General features: G+C 53.3%; 2 protein-coding genes across 4 annotated transcripts; one reads left to right on the top strand and one right to left on the bottom strand.

Annotated features, from left to right (window-relative positions):
* Nucleotides 1-1,669: 1,669 nt before the first annotated feature.
* Nucleotides 1,670-12,677, bottom strand: mcm7 (minichromosome maintenance complex component 7). Its single transcript, XM_066722707.1, has 15 exons — nt 12,460-12,677; nt 7,719-7,798; nt 7,393-7,557; nt 7,161-7,285; nt 6,898-7,078; nt 6,656-6,793; nt 6,411-6,560; nt 6,179-6,293; nt 5,853-5,984; nt 5,679-5,762; nt 5,390-5,601; nt 4,278-4,543; nt 3,902-4,070; nt 2,553-2,662; nt 1,670-2,312 (listed from the first exon to the last, which is right to left on the bottom strand). The coding sequence occupies exons 1-15, from the start codon at nt 12,488-12,490 to the stop codon at nt 2,105-2,107; spliced, it is 2,166 nt and encodes a 721-aa protein (XP_066578804.1). The 5' UTR covers nt 12,491-12,677; the 3' UTR covers nt 1,670-2,104.
* ap4m1 (adaptor related protein complex 4 subunit mu 1) lies at nt 12,020-23,255 on the top strand. Of its 3 annotated transcripts, none has more exons than XM_066722711.1 (16): nt 12,020-12,213; nt 14,071-14,135; nt 15,309-15,394; nt 15,672-15,778; nt 17,730-17,826; nt 17,926-18,036; nt 18,206-18,286; nt 19,639-19,701; nt 19,881-19,947; nt 20,078-20,131; nt 20,258-20,364; nt 20,540-20,631; nt 20,779-20,823; nt 21,732-21,782; nt 22,173-22,290; nt 22,701-23,255. In XM_066722711.1, the coding sequence occupies exons 2-16, from the start codon at nt 14,078-14,080 to the stop codon at nt 22,890-22,892; spliced, it is 1,329 nt and encodes a 442-aa protein (XP_066578808.1). In that variant the 5' UTR covers nt 12,020-12,213; nt 14,071-14,077; the 3' UTR covers nt 22,893-23,255. The 3 variants fall into 3 exon arrangements, with proteins under 3 accessions (XP_066578808.1, XP_066578807.1, XP_066578806.1); XM_066722709.1 differs by lacking the exon at nt 12,020-12,213 and adding an exon at nt 12,852-13,790; XM_066722710.1 differs by lacking the exons at nt 12,020-12,213; nt 19,639-19,701 and adding an exon at nt 12,851-13,790.
* Nucleotides 23,256-23,335: the final 80 nt, after the last annotated feature.

Genomic DNA, 23,335 nt, shown 5'->3' with positions numbered 1-23,335 from the left:
TATTCCTGACCCCTTTAACAACAAGATTACAGCCCCCCGACTCACTAACACCTGTGGCTGCTGGTTTGGAAATCCTCCTAAGCGTAAAACATGTGGTTTCCCCTAAAAAAAATAGGAGAGCTGCACATTCCTCACATCGGGTGCCGGCTGGGCCCTGGTAATTGGGCATCCCACCCCATCCACCCATCCTTAAGGCTCATGTGTGCGTTTATTGAAGCCTGTTGGAACCGGGTTCACCGGAGCACAAACTGGTGCCACTGCTGTGACTCCATGCATCGTGTAAGTGCAACTTGTCCGCTGCAGTTAAAGGCCAAAAACAGTCATTTCCCTGTGCCTTGTTAGTGGTGCAGACACATCAAGGCTGTCTAAGTGTCACTGTTACCCCCATGGTAGTGGATATCACCCCTGTGCCGTAACACACAATATGGCACGATCCCGGCCGCTCACAGAGTTTATACGAGTCCGTGGTCTGTTGGCCAGATGGCAGCATTGAAGGACTTCAGGATTATGTTGTGGTTTTCCCTTTAGTAGACACAGTAATGGGATATTTACTGATATTATTTGCTTTATATTGCAAATATATTATATATATGGTTGGTCTTTGTGTTTAATTTAATTTGGTTTATAATGAGACCGGTTACATTTACTTGTACTCCTTTCTTTGTATTAGTGGGGTGCTTAATTGGGATTTTCAGTGCGCTGCTTTCCATTGGAAATGTGAAAGGAGGTCTTTGAGAATCTTGGAAGATGGTTTGGATAAAAGTAGGTTTTAAAAAAAAAAAGCTATATATAGGAGCGGTGGAATTTAAATACACGGTACTTAACAGAAATAGGTGGCGTATTATTGTGCTGCTGCCCTGGGTGGGGCGATTACAGCCTGGGATTGTTTGGGGTTGTGTCAGGAACGCTGTATTTACAGGGAGAGAGAGAAGGGCCCATCCAGCACAGAAACACACCGGCCCCTGCCAGGGCCCCGGGGCTCTCATTAGCAGAAGCTCCAACAGCTTTAATAAAGGGTCCCTGCTGCGGTGGGGGGGCAGGAGCGTCTAATGAACAGTGTGCAGACGGGGCTCGAGGACGCTGTGCTCCTTGGGCCCAAAGCTGTAATTCAAGCAGAATAAAAGTATATGTCGATCCTTTTGATGATTTATTATTCTGGGCTTGATAATCCACCTCACTGAACTCAACGGACACGCCTCCGGCCCTGAACGCCGGTGTTGACAGGCACGGGGGGGAGATCTGCGCACCAGGTGTTGCCGTTCGGGGGGCAGGAATGTGAGCGATGCATGCGGAGACGGGAGGTGGACGCCCCCACGCCACCGCACACTGTAATAAGCCGCACCGCCTCGGCCTGCCCCAACCGGCCCCGGTGCACGAGGCCCACCGGCAGCATTCCTGGACCCTGGCGTTCAGTTGGGCCTCTAAGGCAGAGCTGCCACATCTGGGCTTGGGCACCCAGCTGTTTAATAAAACTGAGCTTCTATCACACCTTTAGACAACAAATCTCCTCAGGCGCTTGTACAGTGTGCCTGTGTATGTTATGTACAGTAGCTGATAGCGTGTACAATGCTGTGTGTTGTGTAGTGCACCTCTCAGTGTAGTCAGATACAGAGCTCTGATTTGGGACACAGCTGGACACACATGGATCAGAAAAACTTCAGAGACAGAGTGGAAAGAAAAATAAAAAGCTTTATTAACTGCGAAGTAGAGTAGAAAGAGCAAGAATCGGATGAAAGGTAAAACACCGTCCCGCTGCAGGGAGGGCCTCCCGCCCACCTGGGCCCCTCCAGACACCGGGGCTGCACAGAGAGAGGACGGGGCCCAGGGACATGTCTCGGTCTCCCATCTATCCAGGATGCTGCCCGGGTGAAGCTTTACATCTCTTACACGGTTGGCATCTACACTCGTTTAAAAATCAATGAATAACAACCGCCTACGGAAAAGCAGAACAGATCCTTTCATTTACGAGAAAAACATTTTCGGTGACGGTGCCAAACAGTCAGCGCAGGCAGGGGGGGGTGGATTGGCAAGAGTCAGTGTGTCAAGTCTCTGTAAAGTGTCCTCCGCTCTCCCGGTGGAACCGGGACCGGGGCCCCTCTGGGCTCTAGACGAAGGTGATGCGCGTGCGCGCCTGGTTGACCTGCCACACGTTCAGCTCCTCGTACTCCTCCAGCGCTGCGTCGAACTGCGCCGGTGTGAAGCCCTTGGACACGCAGCGCTGCAGGGCCTCAGCAAAGCGCACGCTGCGGGGCCCACGCTCAGGGGCCATCTCCCTAAGAGAGGCGAAGATCACGTCCGCTGGCCGCTGGGCCCTGAGTGAGAGAGAGAGAGGGTTAATACTGACACACAGATTTCATATTGGAGCGAGAGGGTAATTGATTAATAGGATGCGAAAGAAACTGGGTAACTTAAACCTTGTACATGTAATTGGATAGTTTCCAGAGCTGGGTGGGCTACAGAGCCAGCAGAATTGCCTGACTGCCACCCTCTGGGACCCAAGGACCCCAGCACACACCCAGGGTACATGGGGGGCCAAAGTGTCTCCATCTCACCTGCTGTTCTGCGTCTTGTCGGCCTGCAGCGAGTCCTTGGACATCTCCATGAGCCGCATGGCCTCGTTCACGTCCTCCTTCTCCACCACGTCCACCAGCCGCAGCCGAGCCTGGGGAGGGACGGTATTGGGGAAAAAGAGTGAAGGTAAGCAGGGGTCTCAATAAAACGCACACACAAATCTGATTGTGTTGATTCGACGGCTACAGGGTCCTGTACGGAGGAGAGGAAGCTCTTGGGCTCGTCCCCACCCCAGCTGTGGCCGCGCAGTGCCGGCACTGTCAGACCGAGACAAGTGCAATGCCCTCTGGGATTGTCAGCAATTGCCCAAGTCTCCGCCTCTCAACACCGGCTAGTCCCCGATTGGCTGAGGCATCCCCCCCACCCACCAATCTCGACACTTGCAATCATACAGCACTGCAGCCTCACGTTCTCACCTCACACACATACACACTCGAAAGCGCCTCACAGAACAGCAGACACATGTGAAGTCCTGTGTGACAGACAAGGGGTGGTAGGTCCAGCCATGGTGAGTTTTGCATGGGTTTGCACAGCGGCTCTGACAGGCACAGGCTGACTGCAACCCTGCAAAGCTCACCGGAGCCGGCAGGACTGCCTGGACAACACACACACACACACACACACACACACACACACACACACACACACACACACACACACACACACACACACACACACACACAGATTGAACTGAACCCAGCAGGGACACAATGCACACCGGTGTTCAACCATATCCAACCAGAGACGTTAAACAGATGCACACCTCCCAGTCTTCTGAATTCTGAAGACAGGCTGTATTTGCTGGGGTCCGGAGCCCCCCGGTGGCCGGTCGGAGGCAGCGCAGCCCCTCCGTGTCTCGGGAAGTGCTGGTTTTGCAGTAGGAATTCAGGGCCACTACCTGCACAAACAGCACTTTGGAAACCCAGAGGGCACTCTTCTCCTGCGGTCCAGAGGGACGGGGACGGGCAAGACCACTCCGGCTGTGGGGGACAGGGAAATGCACCGATCTGTTCCTTTACTGGGGCCTGTCCCCTCTCTCCCCATGTAGTGTCCTGTCCCTCGGTCTCAGTCTGTCCCTGTCCTCGGCGCTCGGGTCCCTGTGCGTCGGCCCCGCGGTGCAGTAAGTGCTCACACTGCGGTAGGCTGGCTATAGGAACTACCTGCACTGTAAGCACTTTAGCACGGCAGGACCCCAGGTGGCGGAGCTCCCTCGGAGACGCGCGCCACGCAGACGGACGGAACTATGTACCGGGTACCAAAACACCCCTCCACACCCACAAGACGGTGTGGGGAAAGGTCCGAGGCGTGGGGCCCCTGTGTGTGCGCTCACCAGGGCGGTGGACAGGCGCAGGATGGACAGCAGTGTGCGGGCCGAGGTGAAGGTCATGTCCTTGTTGCCGCGCGCCTCGCGCCTCATCTCCACGTAGGCGGCCGTGATGTAGTCGGCCAGCGACTCGGGCACCACGGGCTGCCGGCGCTTACACAGGCTGATGTAGCGCCTGGGGAGGGAAAGAGAGAGGGGGGGGGGTATAGAGAGAGAGATTATTCATTTATTTTAAGGAGGTTTAAAATCTAAATGTATTTTTTTGTTTAACTTTACATTTTCCTGGTTTATATGCACAAGGTCATGCCCACAAAGCTTGCGCTGAATTGAGAGGCAGAGCACACATTGCCCAGGGCTGCCGCTGTGGCACTCTCGCCCTCACCTCATGAGCTTCATGTCGATGGGGGAGAACTGCGAGGGCGGCTGCCGGCAGTGCTGGTGCACGTAGGTGATGTGCTGGGCGAGCCGCAGGTCCCCGTCGCGGTCGGGCCGGTCCTGGATCAGCCACAGCAGGTCGAATCGCGACAGCAGGGCGGCGGGCAGCTGGATGTTCTGCTCCACGCTGCGGCGCGGGTTGTAGCGCCCGTAGGCCGGGTTGGCGGCCGCCAGGATGGAGCAGCGCGCGTTCAGGGAGGTCATGATGCCGGCCTGGGGTAGCGTGGGGAGAGGGAGTCAGTACACAGTCTTAGATTGCCGAGTCTCACCACACACACTGAACACTGCCGGGGTGATTCTCACGAGATTCTCATTGTAGAGTGATCATCAAAACTATTATTTTTTTGACTATGCTTAGTAGTGTCTAAAGTCACTATAAATGTTGATTTCAAAGAGACTATTTACTTATTTTTATACATTAGTGCTTTTCTTGAACCAAGTGAATGAAATCTCTCATTACCGCGATATCACTTTACAAGCACAAGAGTGGGACATTTGACATTTTTCATACTTTTTTTTTTTTTTTTAATTGCCAGGATAAAAAGTAGCTCTATGCTAGCTATAGTAATGGACATAACCGAATTCTTTACTTTAAAGCTAGGGTGTGTAATCCAGAGAGGCCAGCAGTTAGCAAGCTTGTTTTGAAAGCATAGAGCCTGCCCTCTCTTCAGAGGCGTCTCCAAAGCCACGCCCCCTCTATCACACATACACACACACACACACAGCAGAGTCTCAGCTTAATTGACGGTGCAGTTAAGGTAATTACTTCATTTTGGTAATAAGCAGGTTGCGATAGCAACATTTCCTGGAAAATGTATATAAAAATTTAAATAGCCCATTTAAAAGTTGTAATATCTGTGTGCATGTATATCTATTGATTTAAGGTTTTACCATTTAGTTTTTATATTTAAATCACTCCCAATATGGTTCAAAGTTACTTTTATGAGAATCACCCTGCCGGGTCAGTACGGGTCACTGAACCCTCGAGTTGTGCAAGGGCCGGTACGGGTACACTGAACACTGCCGGGTCGGTACGCGTGTGACTTCAGAGACACTGACCTTGGCGATGGAGATGGTCTGCTGCTCCATGACCTCGTGGATGGCCGTGCGGTCAGCGTCCATCATCTTGTCGAACTCGTCGATGCAGCACACGCCCTGGTCCGCCAGCACCAGCGCCCCACCCTCCAGCGTCAGCTCCCCCGTCAGGGGGTCCCGCATCACCGCTGCCGTCAGGCCCACCCCCGACGAGCCCCGGCCCGTCGTGTACTGGCCTGGGGGAGAGGGGGACTGTGAGTGCAATCAGAGAGACGGGCATGACGGAGCGAGAGACGGGAGGGAGGGAACTCACTGCGCGGTGCAAGCCGGTCGATGTAGGACAGCAGCTGGGACTTGGCCACCCCGGGGTCGCCCATCAGGCAGATGTTGATGGTCCCTGCGGACAGAGGAGAGCATGGTTATTAACCCGCCACTTCTACCTCTCTCCTCCTCCTCGACACCCCCCCGGGATCTGTCCCAGACTCACCCCTGATCTTCATGCCCTTGGGCGCCTGCTGCACCCCCCCTACCAGCAGCAGCAGCAGCGCCTTCTTGACGTCCTCGTGGCCATAGATCTCTGGGGCGATGGAGGAGGCCAGCTTCTCGTAGAAATCCTCCTCTGGGGTGGAAGGAGAGTGAAGAAGCGGGTTAGTTGACCATATCAGCAAGGAGTTCCATAGAGGGCGGGACAGCGAAATCCATAAGTAGCGTCCTAAAAGGCATCACTGTGAGCCAATCTGCCTCAGCAGGGCATTTGTTTTTTTAGATCCCTCTGCCTGTACCACTTTCTCTTCCCACCCCCCACTCGGTTACCTGTGATCTGTCGCAGCTCCTCCTCGCTCAGCTCCTCGGTCCCCAGCTCGTCGTCCTCCGTCTTGTTCATCATGGTGATGCGGTGGGCCTCCAGGTAGGTCTCAGACAGCAGGCCCTGAGGGGGGGGGAGGTGTGTGTGAGGCTGTGTCATGGCTCTGTCCACAAATCAGGGGACAGAGAGAGAGACACAGAGATGGGGGGGGGGGACAGAGACCGAGAGAGAGACACTGACCTGCACGGCCTGCCTGAAGCCAGAGCGCAGAAGGGGCAGGAAGATCCCGGAGACGGCCACGTGGTCGCCGGGCTGGGCCAGCCGCGTGTTCTCGCCCCGCACCATCACCGTCATACTGCGGGGGATGTTCCCCACTGGCACCTGGTCGCTCTGGACAGACGGAGAGGGGCAGGAGGGTCAATATAAAGACTGGACACACCCACACCGAGGTCAACAGCACTGCGAAGGCCCGGTCTCTCACTCACATGCTCCTGGATCCTCAGCTCCTGGAACTTCACGAACTTTGACCCCCGGGTCTGCAGGTACAGCCGGCCGCCCGACTTGTTGGTGACGCACTCCTGGCTGGGGCACATAATCAGGGGCATGAAGGTGGCGGACTGGATCTGAGAGAGAGAGGGAAAAGTCAGAGGAATAGAAATAGAAGTAACCCTGAAACCCCTCCATTCACCATTTGCTACCTTCCCGCCCTGCCTCCCCCGCCACTCACCGGCTGGTAGGTCTCGGCGCCGCACTGGTCGCAGGTGTAGGTGGCCACCACCATCATGGGTTTGACCTCGGTCGCCCGTGTGACGATGCCGCGCACCGTTACCAGCTTCCCGATGCTGTCGGCCTTCACGTCTCTCACCACACGGGGCTTTGCCGAGCTGGGGGGCTTGAAGTACAGCTCACTGCAGGGGGAAGAGAGGGAGTTACTACAGAGACAGAGACAGAGAGAGAGAGAGAGAGAGAGGGAAACCAAAGTGCCCTCACAATCTCCTCATCAGCTCATGGGGGTACTGGTTGCGGGGGTCTCTGGTATCGTTGGGGTCCCGGGCCCTCTGCTCCATCATCAGCCGGTGTTCGATGTACACATCCAGCGAGTCCTTGGCCACCACCTGCGAGGAGACGGGCAGTTAGGCCTGGGCGGAAGAGGGGGCACTTACACTGGAGTAGCTCTACTGGGACAGTTACAAGAATTATGCGGGGGTGGGGGCAGACGGACCTCTCTTTCGCGGTATTCGGGCAGCAGCTCGTGCACGGCGTCGGCGAACAGGCCCGTGTAGCGCCGCGTGTTCTCACAGACGCTCTCCACCAGCTCTGGGTCCTCCTCGGCCACGTCGTCCAAGTCCACCACCAGCAGCACCTGCTCCCGGTGCGCCACCGCCACCTGGGGACAGAAAGAGAAAGAGTCAGACACACCCCCTGGCATTGGGGCTCACCGCAGCAGAACCAGGGATCTCAACTCGGGCTGGAGCGGTCTCCCCTCATCCCAGAGAGGCTGTGCCAGTCTGCCCCCAAAAGCCAGAGCAGAGCGGGGCAAGTCCTCACCAGCTGAGCGCCATACTTGAACACCTTCTTCCCCAGGTCATCCTCGGTGTAGAACTCCTGCAGGAAGCGCTTGCATTTCTCTGCAAAGAGAGAGAGAGAGAGAGAGAGAACACAATAAGTGGATGTCTTGTCTTCAGTGAACACATTCCTACATGTTGACATGCACAACTTATTCCCATTATCCTGAATAAGTCTGCCATGTAAACCGATAGCCCCCCAAGTGAAAAAACACTTTTAAACTGGACTGTTGTATACAGATATTCAGAAAACACCTTTAATATGTCCAAATATGCCAGCGATTTCTTCTTGGGACTTCTGTGTGGAAGGACTGACAGGTGGCATATTGCGTTACAGCAATATTCCTGAATAACTGAATAATGCTGTTGCACGGAGTCCCAGTAAGAGGTTACTAGCTTTACTTTGATGCAACAGGATCAAAATAAAATGTAGAGACCAGTAAGCATGCACACTAAACTACATCCTGCTGCCAATGACAGAAACAACACTTCCCGGTGGCGGTTAGACACAAAGGCCACACCTGTGGGAAAGAGGCGGCGCGGGTTAATGACACGCAGGTTGTTTACATGGGAGCCCGACATCAACACACCGGATCAGCACAGGAAAGGACGGAAACAATACCACTCGCAGCAGGAGGCGGCATGGCATTCAAATCAAAGCGCACAGAGCCCATTACGCACAAGTCGCCGCGTCCAGAGGCGCCTGCAAACACGGAGGCGTTTCGGATCAACGAGTCTGCGCGTCTCTCCGCGTCCGCCGCTCTCCAGGAATCAGCGTCTCCCACACAGACGGCGCTGCTCTGCTTGTAAACAAACCAGGACCACATGACCCCCCTACACACACACCACAAACACACTGACAGCATCCGCCCCCCCAACAGCAGGACAACCCCGCAAATCAGCTTGCTCTCATACACACTATATAAGCGAGTGTTTTGCATATAGGGAAATGAAGGGAGTGCACGTCATAATTGCACAATGGGACTCGCTATCAGACGTGTGGAGCCATTGCTGTTTGAAATCGCATCAACACATCCGCAGTTTGCAAACTACAGCTACACAACTTTAAACCACTTCCCGAACTGCACCCTTCCCGAGGGAGCAACCGGGGCAGCTTTTATAGCGCCGTTACAACAACAACAACAACCCCCCCTGCACAAAACGGAAAAGACAGAGACGCGCACAATAAAAGGTCCTCCCACGCCTGACTGGTGCACCGATGCCAATCTCGGGCTGGATTTCACTTTCGCTTCTGCAAGAGCCCACGGGCACGACCGCAACACCCAGAAAAACACGCTGTTCCCTCCCCTGCCTGGCCGCCCTCCGCTCCCCCGCACTGCCCGGGCTCTTTGTTGGGGCCGGTGCGTGTGTACACAATGCCCCACTGCGCCCGATTGCCCCTCACACCCCCTTGATAGCCCCCCACAGCCCCCAGCCCGCACACACACGCATGCACTACACTACAGACCCCCAGGAACTCGGAAGCACGCATGTACCCGAAACAATGCTTCACCCTCGGCTCGTTTTGCGGAGGGGCTCGCCCGCCTGCTCTGGGCGCCGTCCCGCACCGTCCTGCCCCCGGATGAAACGCATCCCCGCCTCGTATTTCCTCTCCATCGCCGCTCTCGGGGGTGCGTCCAGCCCCAGCGAGCCGGATGACCCGGTCCAGCCCGCAATTTGGGCCTCCTGTGCGGGGCTTTCCCAGCCCTCAGCCCCGCCGCCCGCTCACTCCGCTGTTTTTGTAAACAAAGAAGCACATGGCTGCACAGCCCGGCCACCCCCCGCAGGGCTCCAGATCCCTCCGCGCGTCAAGTAGTCCCGCCCCCCATTCCCCCACCTATGCTTTGGGGGCGCATTACACTACAAAACCTACCCCTCCACCACCTACTATGACCGGACAGCACATCCAGCCCCTAAACGGAGAAAGCGACCAAAGCCCAAATCCAGAACAATGCATTTGTTTGATTCAAGGCACTCCGGGGCGGATGCAGAAAAGGGATGCTGCCGCAGCTGCAACAAAGTGAGCCTTTCCCCCCCACGGCGCGTCATCGCACACCTCTCCCCCACCCGCCAAATAGTGAACCTGCGTCTGACGTCAGGGCGCATCTGCTCTTCCAGTGATAAAGAAGGGGAAGAGGGCGGGAGAGGAGGATGCGTAAGAGAATCGGAGGAGACAAACTCATTCAAAGCTTCTCCGTCAGGAAAAAAGGGGTGCCACACTGACAGGGGGAGACCCAAGTTAATTTACTTTACGGTGGTTTCATGTATAATGTGAAGCAGTGATTTTTAAAGCTCCACATTGAAAGGATAAACAGTTTCAATGTGTATTCTGGGCTGGGAACAGCATGGGGTAATAGGAACAGACTGAAAAGCAGGATTAAACATCCCCCTATTAAGATGCTGCCGATTCAGATCTCAAAAGAAGCTACTGGCTGGGCGAACCCCCCGGAGCAGGGCACCACCAACCCAAGGCCAGTTATACAAATGAGGTGATGAATTTATGGATTGTTCTTGGATAGGACAGTGTCACAAAGCACACAAAACCAAAATAGAGAAGTGCTTAAAAATCCCACATCTTCCCGTGTCCTGCGCCACCCTGGACTGATACAACACCGAAACAAGGTGTTCAAGGATGGCACTATATTCACTACTGAGAGAAAGTGGTAGATTACAGACCTCTGGATTGACTCTGGCTGTGTTTATACTCTGGTAAATCATGACAGGACAGGTAGCATCGTTATTTTATGTGGATTTCGACAGCCATGCCCTGGACGTCTACAGATTCGCAGCTTCAAGTATATAGCGCCTTTCCTGACAATCACAGCTGCAAACGCTGCCCCACACAAAACCAAGAGAGGAAAACGCATCACTGTGGATTCGTGCTGTTGTGACATACAACTGGAAGTCCATTTAGTTGTAAATGGATCTTTTGAGCCGGTTTAAACGTTGACAAGTCCATACGCTCACGCTCTCCGCTGGTGAAATCCAGGTGTGAATCATGCCGATGCAGCAATTCAAATCATTCTCAGTCTGTCCCCAACCGATTCCTCCCTCTCCAAGTGTTAGGAAAACCCTTTAGAAGAGTGGAAACTGATTTTTGGTTACACACAATCTTATCCCACCCCTATTCAACACGGTGTGCCCTTCACATCCCTTTCCTTGATTTAAGTCTTCAAAATCATGAAGGGCATCGACCACATCAAACCAGAGGAGCTTTTCCAGATCAGCAGGGACACACGGACCCGGGGACACAAATGGAAATTGGGCTTCAAGGCATTCAAGATGGAAAACAGGAGACACTTCTTCACACAGAGAGGCGTCACAATCTGAACAAACTCCCCAGCGATGTGGCTGAAGAGACAATTTGGGAAAATTTAAGATCAGACTAGATAGGATCCTTGGATCACTTAGTTATTAATGGACACCAAACAAGCACGATGGATCGAACTGCCTCCTCTTGTTTGTAAACTTTGTGTTCTCCGTCTACCAGCCCCCAAAGAGGAGTGTGGGGTCAGGAATAGGTGGGCTTGTATTGGATTGAATGGGGGAGAGCTGGAATCAGAAGGGGCTCATCTTGACGAACAGGGGTGATCTTGGAGACCACCACACATCTGTACCGAAGACAGGTTTGTCAGTGTGCCGCAGTAAATACAGTTCTTCCAGCCTTGTGATCGGTTGTAGTTGAAATCACAATGAGCTTTTTATTGCAGGAGTTTGGATTACAATATTGCTCCTCTACCAACAAGCTGTACAATCACCCGAGCAACAACAAGAGAGACTTCGTAGACAGCAACCCTCATTATACACCGCATTGATCATTATGAAACATGAGCCCGCAAAGGATCACGGGATGATGCGAATTTTGACTGCCGAGACGCGACAATGGCAGAACGCACTGTGACGCAACAGTCCCGCCGCCCTGGGGAAGCGGTGGAGTCTGGGAGACACGCACTACAGTGTCCGGCTATTGTTTGAACTGTAAAGTGATTAAACACAGATCGCTTAAGCCTGTAATAAGCGGAAGCCACCGCTCAGACTGGACAGTCGCTCAATCCACCCCCCCCCCATAACCAGTAGTGTTTGTCTTAGATGAGAAGGTGGGAAACGGTTCATTAACGCACTTTCCAGCACTGCTTTGGGAAAGTACAGGCAAAGCCGTAGCGCAGATGAAGTGCAGTAAAGCAGGTGCGGATGCACGCTGTTTAAATGGTCATCCCCCCTCCCCCTGCCACCAGCCATGTGGTCCCAGCGCTTAACTCTTTGTCTGCGAGCTGCATCCGGGTCACACAGGCTGCTGCGCTCTGCGGACCGGGCACGATTATACAATACCGCACTTTAGGACTGAACTGTCCCCTATTCTCACACCGGCAACACAGCAAACAGCGCGATTTCACTCCTCAACCTCGGTATGGTGGAGACGACTGAAACGAGGTATTGCACAGGAATAGCAAGTGAGGGCTGTTTACACAAGTTTCCAAGTAAGTTGAGAAGTGTCTTGTTGTAAAAACGTGGCCCACACCAGCGCGCACAGGATTATCAGACTGTATAAGACAATGTTCAAGTTCAACACCGGTGCAAGCTGTAACACTCGCCATGCGTGTATTAACGCCATATAAACGCAAACACGCAACAACTGCAGATAAATTGTTCCGATCATCATGCGTCCAAGGTTTGCATCTGCTGGAAAACACCGCAGCCATTACGATACAGACAGAGCAACTCACCCTTCTCCGCCTGGTAGTCTTTGGGAGGCATGACGTCTGTAGCTCGGCACCAACACAACCCGACTCGGAGTCACTGCGGGGAGCGGTTCAGGCGACTGCGGGAGTCGTGTCCGTGCAGAAATGGCTCCTCAAATCCGCGCCGATGGTGCTCAATTCCTGCCCCCGAGGCCGCGCTGCTGCGACAGGATGTCCAGACTCCGGAGCCCTGCAAAAAGTGGCGCGAATCCGGCGGCCGGCTCGTCCAATCACAGCCCCGGAGCGGCTCCGTGGGGGCGGGAGCCTGCACTGGCGCGAAAGCCCTGGCAGGGGGGCTGGCAGCCAATCAGAAGGCGTGTCACCGCCTCTGGCGCGAAAACACAGCGTTGAAAACAATCCTGGAAAGGGACGGGGGAGGGGTGCTCAGAAATATAAAATATATATACAATATAATAGTGTGATATTGCAGTGGAATATCACACACAGTCGGCGGGGTTTACACACCTCTATATAGTTAGTGAAATAGTGTGCATTTATAAGGGAAGTCAGAGTGTCGTGTAGGTATTAAGTGACGGATAACCCCCCTCTGAATACATGAGGAAGAACTGATAATGGACTCGTCCGGCTCCCCCGCAGAGCCATTTGGCGCGAAAGTGCTGCTGTTTTCTTGGCATGAGAAGCTAGACTGGCACCTGTAAATAAACTGAAGATTTTCTTTACCACTTAACTGGATAAGTACATCTATAATCAAATGCCAAATAAAACACTTTTTTTTCTGTCACGCTTATCAAAGTTACCATAAATAAACAGATAAACGACTGAAAAGCATACATCTCTCGTGCATCCTAAACATGTACATTTTTAAAATCACTAGTTATACGGGCAGTTAACCGAGAGCTCTACACCGGCTATTTTAATGCACAACAATTAGTGCATTTGTGCGACAAATATAAATAAACTGTTGTCTCTCTCTGAGCTCGACCGAAATAAAGTCACTAATCATACCGAAGATATGAATGGCATATGAAACATTGGTTTCCACAGATCTGCAGAATCCCAGCTATCTCATTGGTGGAGCCGCGCAGACCTGCGGAAGTCTGCGCAACACGAACGCCCCTAGCTTATGGGCGACATAGCAGAGACTGCGCATGTCAGAAATCGTGTTTTGACGTGGGACGGCCCACTGCTGTGATTGGTCAGTCACGGACCAATCAGAACGCGGGAAAGCAGGCTCCGCATCCCCTCTCCGCACACCGAGGCAGTGCAGCTCCTTACCCGAGCAAACTGAAGCCTCCTGCGGCTCACCGCGCTCACTCGACAGCCGGGGATCGGGTCGCGGCCTTCCCGGGTTCCAGGTATTTACAATACAAAATATCAAAACCCACAAAAAAACAAGACGTACTAATTATTTATACTTTTTATTGTAAATGTCTTAAAAAAATAAAATCGTGAAATTAATGAAAACGCCACTGTTTGGAGGAAAATAATGAGAGGTTTCGTTTACATTATGCTAGAGCGGTTGTCAGATTAATAATGACAAGCAGGCTGTCGTATTGGGAAACACCGGACAGACGGATAGTGACAGAGGAGTGAAGCCGGCGCAGGTGTTTAATAAGCGCTGTCTTCTCCCCGCAGCAGCGGCATGATCTCGCAGGTGTTCATCCTCTCGTCCAAGGGCGACCACCTCATTTACAAAGACTGTATCCTTTCACCCCGGCCAGTCCTCTCCCTGTGGGCTTTGTGTCCTCCCAAATCCCTCTTTCGCCCTGTCTCACACACTCTTCCCCCATCTCTCCCTTCTGTCCTCTTTCTTACTCATTCTCCCTTCTCCTCTCTCACTGTCCCCCTTTTTCCTGTTTCCCCCGCTCCTCTTCTGTCTCTTCAGTCACTGTCCCCCTCTTTTTCCTGTCTCCATTCACTCACTGTCCCCCTCTTTCCTTTCTCCCCTCTCCTCAGTCCCCCTCTTTTTCCTGTCTCCCTCTCCTCTCTCACAGTCTCCCTATTTTTCCTGTCTCCCTCTCCTCTCTCCCTTCACTCACTGTCCCCCTCTTTTTCCTGTCTCCCTCTCTCCCTTCAGTCACTGTCCCCCTTTCCTTTCTCCCCTCTCCTCTCACTGTCCCCCTTTTTCCTGTCTCCCTCCCCTCTCTTCCTTCAGTCACTGTCCCCCTTTTTCCTGTCTCCCTCTCCTCTCTCACTGTCCCCCTTTTTCCTGTCTCCCTCTTCTCCTCTCCCTTCACTCACTGTCCTCCTCTTTTTCCTGTCTCCCTCTCCTCTCTCTGTCCCCCTCTTTTTCCTGTCTCCCCCTCTCCTCTCACTGTCCCCCTTTTTCCAGTCTCCCTCTCCTCTCTCCCTTCACTCACTGTCCCCCTTTCCTTTCTCCCCTCTCCTCTCACTGTCCCCCTCTTTTTCCTGTCTCCCTCCTCTCTCACTGCCCCCCTTTTTCCTGTCTCCCCTGCTCTTCTTCTCCTCTCCCTTCACTCACTGTCCCCCTCTTTTTCCTGTCTCCCTCTCCTCTCTCTGTCCCCCTCTTTCCTGTCTCCCTCTCTCCCTTCAGTCACTGTCCCCATTTCCTTTCTCCCCTCTCCTCTCACTGTCCCCCTTTTTCCTGTCTCCCTCTCCTCTCTCCCTTCACTCACTGTCCCCCTCTTTTTCCTGTCTCCCCCTCTCCTCTCACTTACCCCCTCTTTTTTCAGTCTCCCCCTCTCCTCTCTCACTTCACTCACTGACCACCCTTTTCCCTGCCTCTCCTCTCGTCTATATTCACTCACTCCACTCCCTCTCTTCCTTGTCTCCCTCTTTCCTCTCCTCTCCTCTCTCTCCCCCCGTCACTGTGTGATTGTCCGTCCGTGACCCTTGACCTCTGACCTCACCAGTTCGCGGGGAGGCGGGCAGCGATGTCGTCAGCGTGTTCTATGAGAAGGTGACGGCGCTGCCCGGGGACCAGCCTCCTGTCGTGATGGTATCGGCCATGATTATTATTGTTGTAAACAGTTTTCTTACTGTATTGTATTCATTGTTTTGATTGCCTGTGAACTACTGGCGTCCCATCCTGGGTGTCTTCCTGCCGGGATCGTCCCCCGGCTTCCCCGCGACCCTCACAAGGATAAGCGGTTTCGAAGATGGAGTGATGGATGGATGGATGGATTGCCTGTGAACCAAAATTAAAGTAGAAAATGTCTCTCTCTCCCTGCCTGTGTCTCGTTCTCTCTCTCTCTCTCTCTCTCTCTCTCTCCTAGGATCATGAGGGGATTCACTTCATTCACATCAGACAGGGGGGTCTCTACTGCGTCGCCACAACCACCACCAACCCTTCCCCCTTCACGGTCATCGAATTCCTGAACAGGTGAGCTGGACTGTGTGTGTGTGTGTGTGTGTGTGTGTGTGTGTGTGTGTGTGTGGGGGGGGGGGGTGACAGTGTGGAGTATGTGGGTGTGTCTATGAGTAGTGATGGTGTAAAGTATTCAGGTGTGTATACAGGCTGTGTGGTGTCAGTGCGTGTAGTAAGTGTAGTGAGTGTGTTGCAGGCTGTGTGGTGTCAGTGCACTGTGTAGTAGTGTGTGTAGTAAAGTGTAGTGAGTGTACAGTGAGGGAAAAAAGTATTTGATCCCCTGCTGATTTTGTACGTTTGCCCACTGACAAAGAAATGATCAGTCTATAATTTTAATGGTAGGTGTATTTTAACAGTGAGAGACAGAATAACAACAAAACAATCCAGAAAAACGCATTTCAAAAAAGTTATACATTGATTTGCATGTTAATGAGGGAAATAAGTATTTGATCCCCTATCAATCAGCAAGATTTCTGGCTCCCAGGTGTCTTTTATACAGGTAACGAGCTGAGATTAGGAGCACTCTCTTAAAGGGAGTGCTCCTAATCTCAGCTCGTTACCTGTATAAAAGACACCTGTCCACAGAAGCAATCAATCAATCAGATTCCAAACTCTCCACCATGGCCAACACCAAAGAGCTGTCCAAGGATGTCAGGGACAAGAGTGTAGACCTACACAAGGCTGGAATGGGCTACAAGACCATCACCAAGCAGCTTGGTGAGAAGGTGACAACAGTTGGTGTGATTATTCGTAAATGGAAGAAACACAAAATAACTGTCAGTCTCCCTCGGTCTGGGGCTCCATGCAAGATCTCACCGCGTGGAGTTTCAATGATCATGAGAACGGTGAGGAATCAGCCCAGAACTACACAGGAGGATCTTGTTAATGATCTCAAGGCAGCTGGGACCATAGTCACCAAGAAAACAATTGGTAACACACTACGCCGTGAAGGACTGAAGGACTGAAATCCTGCAGCGTCCGCAAGGTCCCCCTGCTCAAGAAAGCACATGTACAGGCCTGTCTGAAGTTTGACAATGAACATCTGAATGATTCAGAGGAGAACTGGGTGAAAGTGTTGTGGTCAGATGAGACCAAAATCGAGCTCTTTGGCATCAACTCAACTCGCCGTGTTTGGAGGAGGAGGAATGACCCCAAGAACACCATCCCCACCGTCAAACATGGAGGTGGAAACATTATGCTTTGGGGGTGTTTTTCTGCTAAGGGGACAGGACAACTGCACCGCATCAAAGGGACGATGGACGGGGCCATGTACCGTCAAATCTTGGGTGAGAACCTCCTTCCCTCAGCCAGGGCATTGAAAATGGGTCGTGGATGGGTATTCCAGCATGACAATGACCCAAAACACACAGCCAAGGCAACAAAGGAGTGGCTCAAGAAGAAGCACATTAAGGTCCTGGAGTGGCCTAGCCAGTCTCCAGACCTTAATCCCATAGAAAATCTGTGGAGGGAGCTGAAGGTTCGAGTTGCCAAGCGTCAGCCTCGAAACCTTAATGACTTGGAGAGGATCTGCAAAGAGGAGTGGGACAAAATCCCTCCTGAGATGTGTGCAAACCTGGTGGCCAACTACAAGAAACGTCTGACCTCTGTGATTGCCAACAAGGGTTTTACCACCAAGTACTAAGTCGAAGGGGTCAAATACTTATTTCCCCCATTAACATGCAAATCAATTTATAACTTTTTTGAAATGCGTTTTTCTGGATTTTTTTGTTGTTATTCTGTCTCTCACTGTTAAAATACACCTACCATTAAAATTATAGACTGATCATTTCTTTGTCAGTGGGCAAACGTACAAAATCAGCAGGGGATCAAATACTTTTTTCCCTCACTGTATATACAGGCTGTGTAGTAGTGTGTGTAGTAAAGTGTAGTGAGTGTATATACAGGCTGTGTAGTGTCAGTGCAGTGTGTAGTAGTGTGTGTAGTAAGTGTAGTGAGTGTGTTGCAGGCTCGCAGCTCTGATTAAGGATTACTGCGGCTGCCTGTCAGAGAAGTCGGTCCGGATGAACTTCGCCCTCATATACGAGCTGCTGGACGAGATGGTGGTGAGGAGAGGACTGAGGACACACGCACACACACACGCACACACACACACACACACACACAGTGTAATAACTTCTCTCAATCATCACACTCCTCTGCAGGACTACGGCTACGTCCAGACCTCCTCCACCGACATCCTGAAGAACTTCATCCAGACCGAGGCCGTCAGCGCCAAGCCCTTCAGCCTGTTCGACCCCAGCAACGTGGGCCTGGTACGCCTGCGCCCTGCACAGCTCCATCCCCCTCCCTCCACACCTTCCATCTCCCTCCCTCTCTCTCTCTCTCTCTCTCTCTCTCTCCTGTATCACTCACTCCTTCGCTCTCATGTCTCTCCTCCTGGGCTCACTCTGACTCTCTCCCCCTCTCCCTCTCTCCGTGCAGTTCGGTGCAGACACCCAGCAGAGTAAAGTGGCCCCCAGCACCACAGCCAGCCGGCCCATACTGACCACCCGGGGAGAGCAGGTCAGTGTCTGGGCGTCCACTAGCCAGTGTGTCAATCAGGCACTCAGTGTGTCAGTCAGCCAGTCATTCAGTCAGTCTGTCAGTCAGTATGTCGGTCAGTGTGTCAGTCTGTGGGTTGAGCAGTCAGTCAGTATGTCATTCAGTCAATGTGTGTCAATGTATCAGTCAGTAAATTAATGTTAGCCAGTCTGTGTGTGTGTGTGTGTGTCTCAGCACTCTTCAGTGTGTGTCAATGACTATGTGTGTCAGTCAGTGCTCCTCAGTGTGTCAGCCCGTGTGTCAGTGCTCCTCAGTGTGCGTCAGCCCATGTGTCAGTGCTCCTCAGTGTGCGTCAGCCCGTGTCAGTGCTCCTCAGTGTGTGTCAGTCTGTGTCAGTGCTCCTCAGTGTGTCAGCCCGTGTGTCAGTGCTCCTCAGTGTGCGTCAGCCCGTGTCAGTGCTCCTCAGTGTGCGTCAGCCCGTGTGTCAGTGCTCCTCAGTGTGTCAGCGCTCCTCAGTGTGCGTCAGCCCATGTGTCAGTGCTCCTCAGTGTGCGTCAGCCCGTGTGTCAGTGCTCCTCAGTGTGTGTCAGTCTGTGTCAGTGCTCCTCAGTGTCAGCGCTCCTCAGTGTGCGTCAGCCCATGTGTCAGTGCTCCTCAGTGTGCGTCAGCCCGTGTGTCAGTGCTCCTCAGTGTGTGTCAGTCTGTGTCAGTGCTCCTCAGTGTGTCAGCGCTCCTCAGTGTGCGTCAGTGCTCCTCAGTGTGCGTCAGCCCATGTGTCAGTGCTCCTCAGTGTGTGTCAGTCTGTGTCAGTGCTCCTCAGTGTGTGTCAGCGCTCCTCAGTGTGCGTCAGCCCGTGCGTCAGTGCTCCTCAGTGTGCGTCAGCCCATGTGTCAGTGTGCGTCAGCCCGTGTCAGTGCTCCTCAGTGTGTGTCAGTCTGTCAGTGCTCCTCAGTGTGTGTCAGCGCTCCTCAGTGTGTCAGCCCGTGTGTCAGTGCTCCTCAGTGTGCGTCAGCCCGTGTCAGTGCTCCTCAGTGTGCGTCAGCCCGTGTGTCAGTGCTCCTCAGTGTGTCAGCGCTCCTCAGTGTGCGTCAGCCCGTGTCAGTGCTCCTCAGTGTGCGTCAGCCCGTGTGTCAGTGCTCCTCAGTGTGCGTCAGCCCGTGTGTCAGTGCTCCTCAGTGTGCGTCAGTGCTCCTCAGTGTGTGTCAGCCCGTGTGTCAGTGCTCCTCAGTGTGCGTCAGCCCGTGTGTCAGTGCTCCTCAGTGTGCCTCAGTCCGTGCGTCAGTGCTCCTCAGTGTGCCTCAGTCCGTGTGTCAGTGCTCCTCAGTGTGCGTCAGTCCGTGTGTCACTGCTCTTCAGTGTGCGTCTTTCCACAGGGAGGGAAGAATGAGATCTTCGTGGATGTGATCGAGCGGCTGACCGTCGTCATCGGGGCCAACGTGCGTCCTGCACCGCCACGCCCCCTCAGGGCCACACAGACACACTCACACACACACATACGACACTCACACACAATGATTTCCTACTTGTTGTATATTCTATAGATATGTTATATAATTTGATATGATAAACACTTTGATGATGATGAGAATGAAAGTTAAACCCAGTCTCTGTGCAGGGGCTGCTGATGAAGGCAGACATCCAGGGGGAGATCCGGGTCAAGTGCTACCTGCCCAGCTGCTCAGGTGAGACGCTCCGGGTCTGAATTCACTGTCCTGCTCTCAGCGTCCAGAGTCCAGCGTCTCAGACCTTGAGGAGAGTCCAGTCTGTGCCCTGTGTTTAATACTGTGCTCTCTCTCTCTCTCTCCCCCTCAGAGATGCGGATCGGTCTCAATGAGGAGTTCAGTATAGGGAGGGCCCAGCTGCGCGGTGAGTCTGTGATCTCTCTCATCCTCTCCCATTACCTCTCCCTCTCCTTCTTTCTGCCTCTTGTACCTCAGTGTGTCTCCCTCTCCCAATCTTTCGCCTACCTCAATCTCTCTCTCTCCCCCTCAGGCTACGGAGCTGCAGTGCGGGTGGATGAGTGCAGTTTCCACGAGTCGGTCCGGCTGGACGAGTTCGACAGCCACCGCATCCTGAGACTGACGCCCAGCCAGGGAGAGGTGGGTCCACTCACTGACACACCCACACACTGACACACCCACACTGACGCCCAGCCAGGGAGAGGTGGGTCCCCTCACCTCACTGACACACCCACACGAAACCTGCATCCCTTCTAAAGCTGACTCCACCTCGAGTCCGGTCTCATTGCCACTGACCCTCTCCTCCTCTGTCCAGCAAACTGTGATGCAGTACCAGCTGTGCGACGACCTGCCCTCCTCCCCGCCCTTCCGACTCTTCCCCACGCTGGAGAGGGACCGCAGCGGCAGGTATCTCCGCCCCCGCCGGACACCCCCCCCCGATCACTCACATCCAGAGTCCAGGCACACACTCTGGGACCAAGAGGGGGCAGAATGATGGACAGAATTCAGCATTCGTGTGTCTAAAACTCTTTTTCTGTCTGTCTGTCCGCACAGGCTCTTGATGTACCTGAAGCTCAGGTGTGACCTGCCCCCGAAGAGGTGAGATGCATAGAACTGTATTAGTCTCGTCTAAACCATTAGCTGGGATTTCCACCATGTTTTGTTTCTCTTCAGGTGTCTTAAAATTCCCAGGATGCAGTGTGTGATTGACTAAGTAAGACCAGTCTAAAGCATGATTTATGCTTCTGCGTAGCAATGCAGAGAAGGGGTTTCTGGGTAAGCGCAGCCGTGCACTCCTCCGCAATCTCAGCAGTGCGTCTCTGCGGTCCTGTGCGTCAGGCCAGCGCTGATTGGTTGAGCAGGGAGCTTCACTGTCACTCAGTGCTGGGGCGACTGGCGTACAATACGTGGCTGTAGGTGCTGCAGTATTTAAAGTGCATCTCCTCATCCACGAAACGCATTTGTCGCACTAAGAGACTGTACTGGCCTGGACGTGGGCAGAGGTCTCACAAAACTATGAGGCACCATTTGAAGAAATGGTCAGGCAGGCAACACATAATGATGAAAATGAAAATATGATGTGTAGGAAATCGCGTGTTTCACCAATCAACATGATTATAAATCTTTCACAATCACTAATTGTTCTGCAAAGACCAGATTGTGGGCTATATAATGTTCAGTATAGCCTGCATACACTGCGGTTCGGCGGTTGGAGAAGTATTAATAGCTTAAGTTTGAGTATACAGCTGAAGTGCAGAATATGTATTTAATTCAAATATTTAGTAACGTAAGAACGGATTTGCGGGAGAAATGCACACACGCAGAGATGCTTACTTTTGAATTGAAAAAGCAGCTGTGGCGGTTCTATTAAGTCTCTAGCCAGCTATAGCGAGACGATACAGATCTACACATACAGGTGTGTGTAGTTTCTGTAACATTGATTGACATCCATGCAACCCGAGCTGCCCGTGTGGAGAAACTAACCCAGCCATCTCTCTGTCTCGCAGCCCGGCTCTCAACGTGGTGGCCACTATACCCGTCCCCAAGGGCTCCCTGAGGTAAGATACCCCTCTGAGTCTCTCTCTCCTTTCATCCCACCATTCTTCACTCCCTCTATCCATCCACAAAATCAGCCCATCTCTCCCCCTTCCCGTGTCTCCTTCACTCCTTTCACACTTCTCTCTCCCGTTCCCTCTCCTCCTCTTTTTTTCCCCTCACCTTCTCATCCACACTCTCCTTCCTCACTCACTCATCCCTCCCTCTTTCTCTCTGGAACACACTCCCGACATCACTCCTGACGCGGACTCCTGTCCTCCCGGGGAACAACACAAACACGAGAGCGTCACCCACGGCTCTCAGTCTGGGATGCAGTTAAAGGAGGTGCTTCAGTTGCGTTTCACGTGTAGCCTGGACCGGGCTGTACCACTGACCGGTACGTGCTGTCTCAGTCTGTCCCAGGAGCTCAGCAGTCCGGACCAGAGTGCCGAGCTGCAGCCCAGCAGCAAGACTGTGGTGTGGCAGATTCCTCGCTTCCCCGGGGGGGCGCAGCTGTCAGCACTGTTCAAGGTGAGGGGCCTTCTATACTACACTGTACTGTACTTTACTATAGTCCACACTGTGCTGGCTCCAGTCCGGACCCTGTACTATAGTCCACACAGCTCCAGTCCGGGCCCTGTTCTATAGTCCACACAGCTCCAGTCCAGACCCTGTACTATAGTCCACACAGCTCCAGTCCGGACCCTGTACTATAGTCCACACTGTGCTGGCTCCAGTCCGGGCCCTGTACCACAGTCCGCACAGCTCAAGTCCGGGCCCTGTACTACAATCCGCACGGCACCGGCTCCAGTCCAGTTTCCTCAGCTCAGTATTAGTCCTGATGCATTAATATTTACAGTTTAATGGGAAAGTGAGTCTAAAGCTGCTATGTCTACGATTTCGATGATTTTCCTCTCTCCCAATCTGTCTCCCTCTCTCAGCTGGAGGTGCCGGGCCTGAGCTCGGCATCGTTGCTGGAGGTGGGTCCGGTCAGCCTGTCCTTCGAGCTGCCCAAGCACACCGTCACGGGCCTGCAGATCCGCTTCCTGCGCCTGTCCCCCGGGCCGCCCTCGCTGCCCCAGCGCTGGGTCCGCTACGTCACGCACTCCGACTCCTACACCCTCCGCATGTAGCGGCGCCCACGGACACGCACACGCTTCCAGCTCCCTAAACGACCCTGCCCTGGCCCAGTCTGTGTCCGGGCCACAGCAATCGAGCACTGGGGCCACACTGCAGGGCCTCGGTGGCCACAGATACACTTTTGCTCTCGGATCCGTTTGCTGGGGTGAAAGGATGTGTTTTAACCGGACGGAGACGGGATGCAGAGATGAGTTGCACTTTAAGGGACAGGAAGTCCCCGCCCACCTACACCACAGTGTGGCCCAGGAGTAGTGCTGTGTGGGGGCCCGGGCCCTCGTCCTGGGGTCAGACACCCCCGTGGGCCCGATGAACATGTCTGGTATGTTGTTCTTCAACCATTAAAGTGCTTCAACAAACCCTGCCTCAGTCCTGTTCACTGCTGGTCACATGTGTCCTAAATCTGAATTGACAATGTCCTTAGGGGCCAGGAAATGCC

Source organism: Amia ocellicauda, chromosome 14 (assembly GCF_036373705.1).
Source record: "Amia ocellicauda isolate fAmiCal2 chromosome 14, fAmiCal2.hap1, whole genome shotgun sequence".
In the NCBI taxonomy this organism is placed as follows: domain Eukaryota; kingdom Metazoa; phylum Chordata; class Actinopteri; order Amiiformes; family Amiidae; genus Amia; species Amia ocellicauda.
Note: the sequence above shows the minus strand (reverse complement) of the source record. Positions and strands in the feature narration are given on the sequence as shown.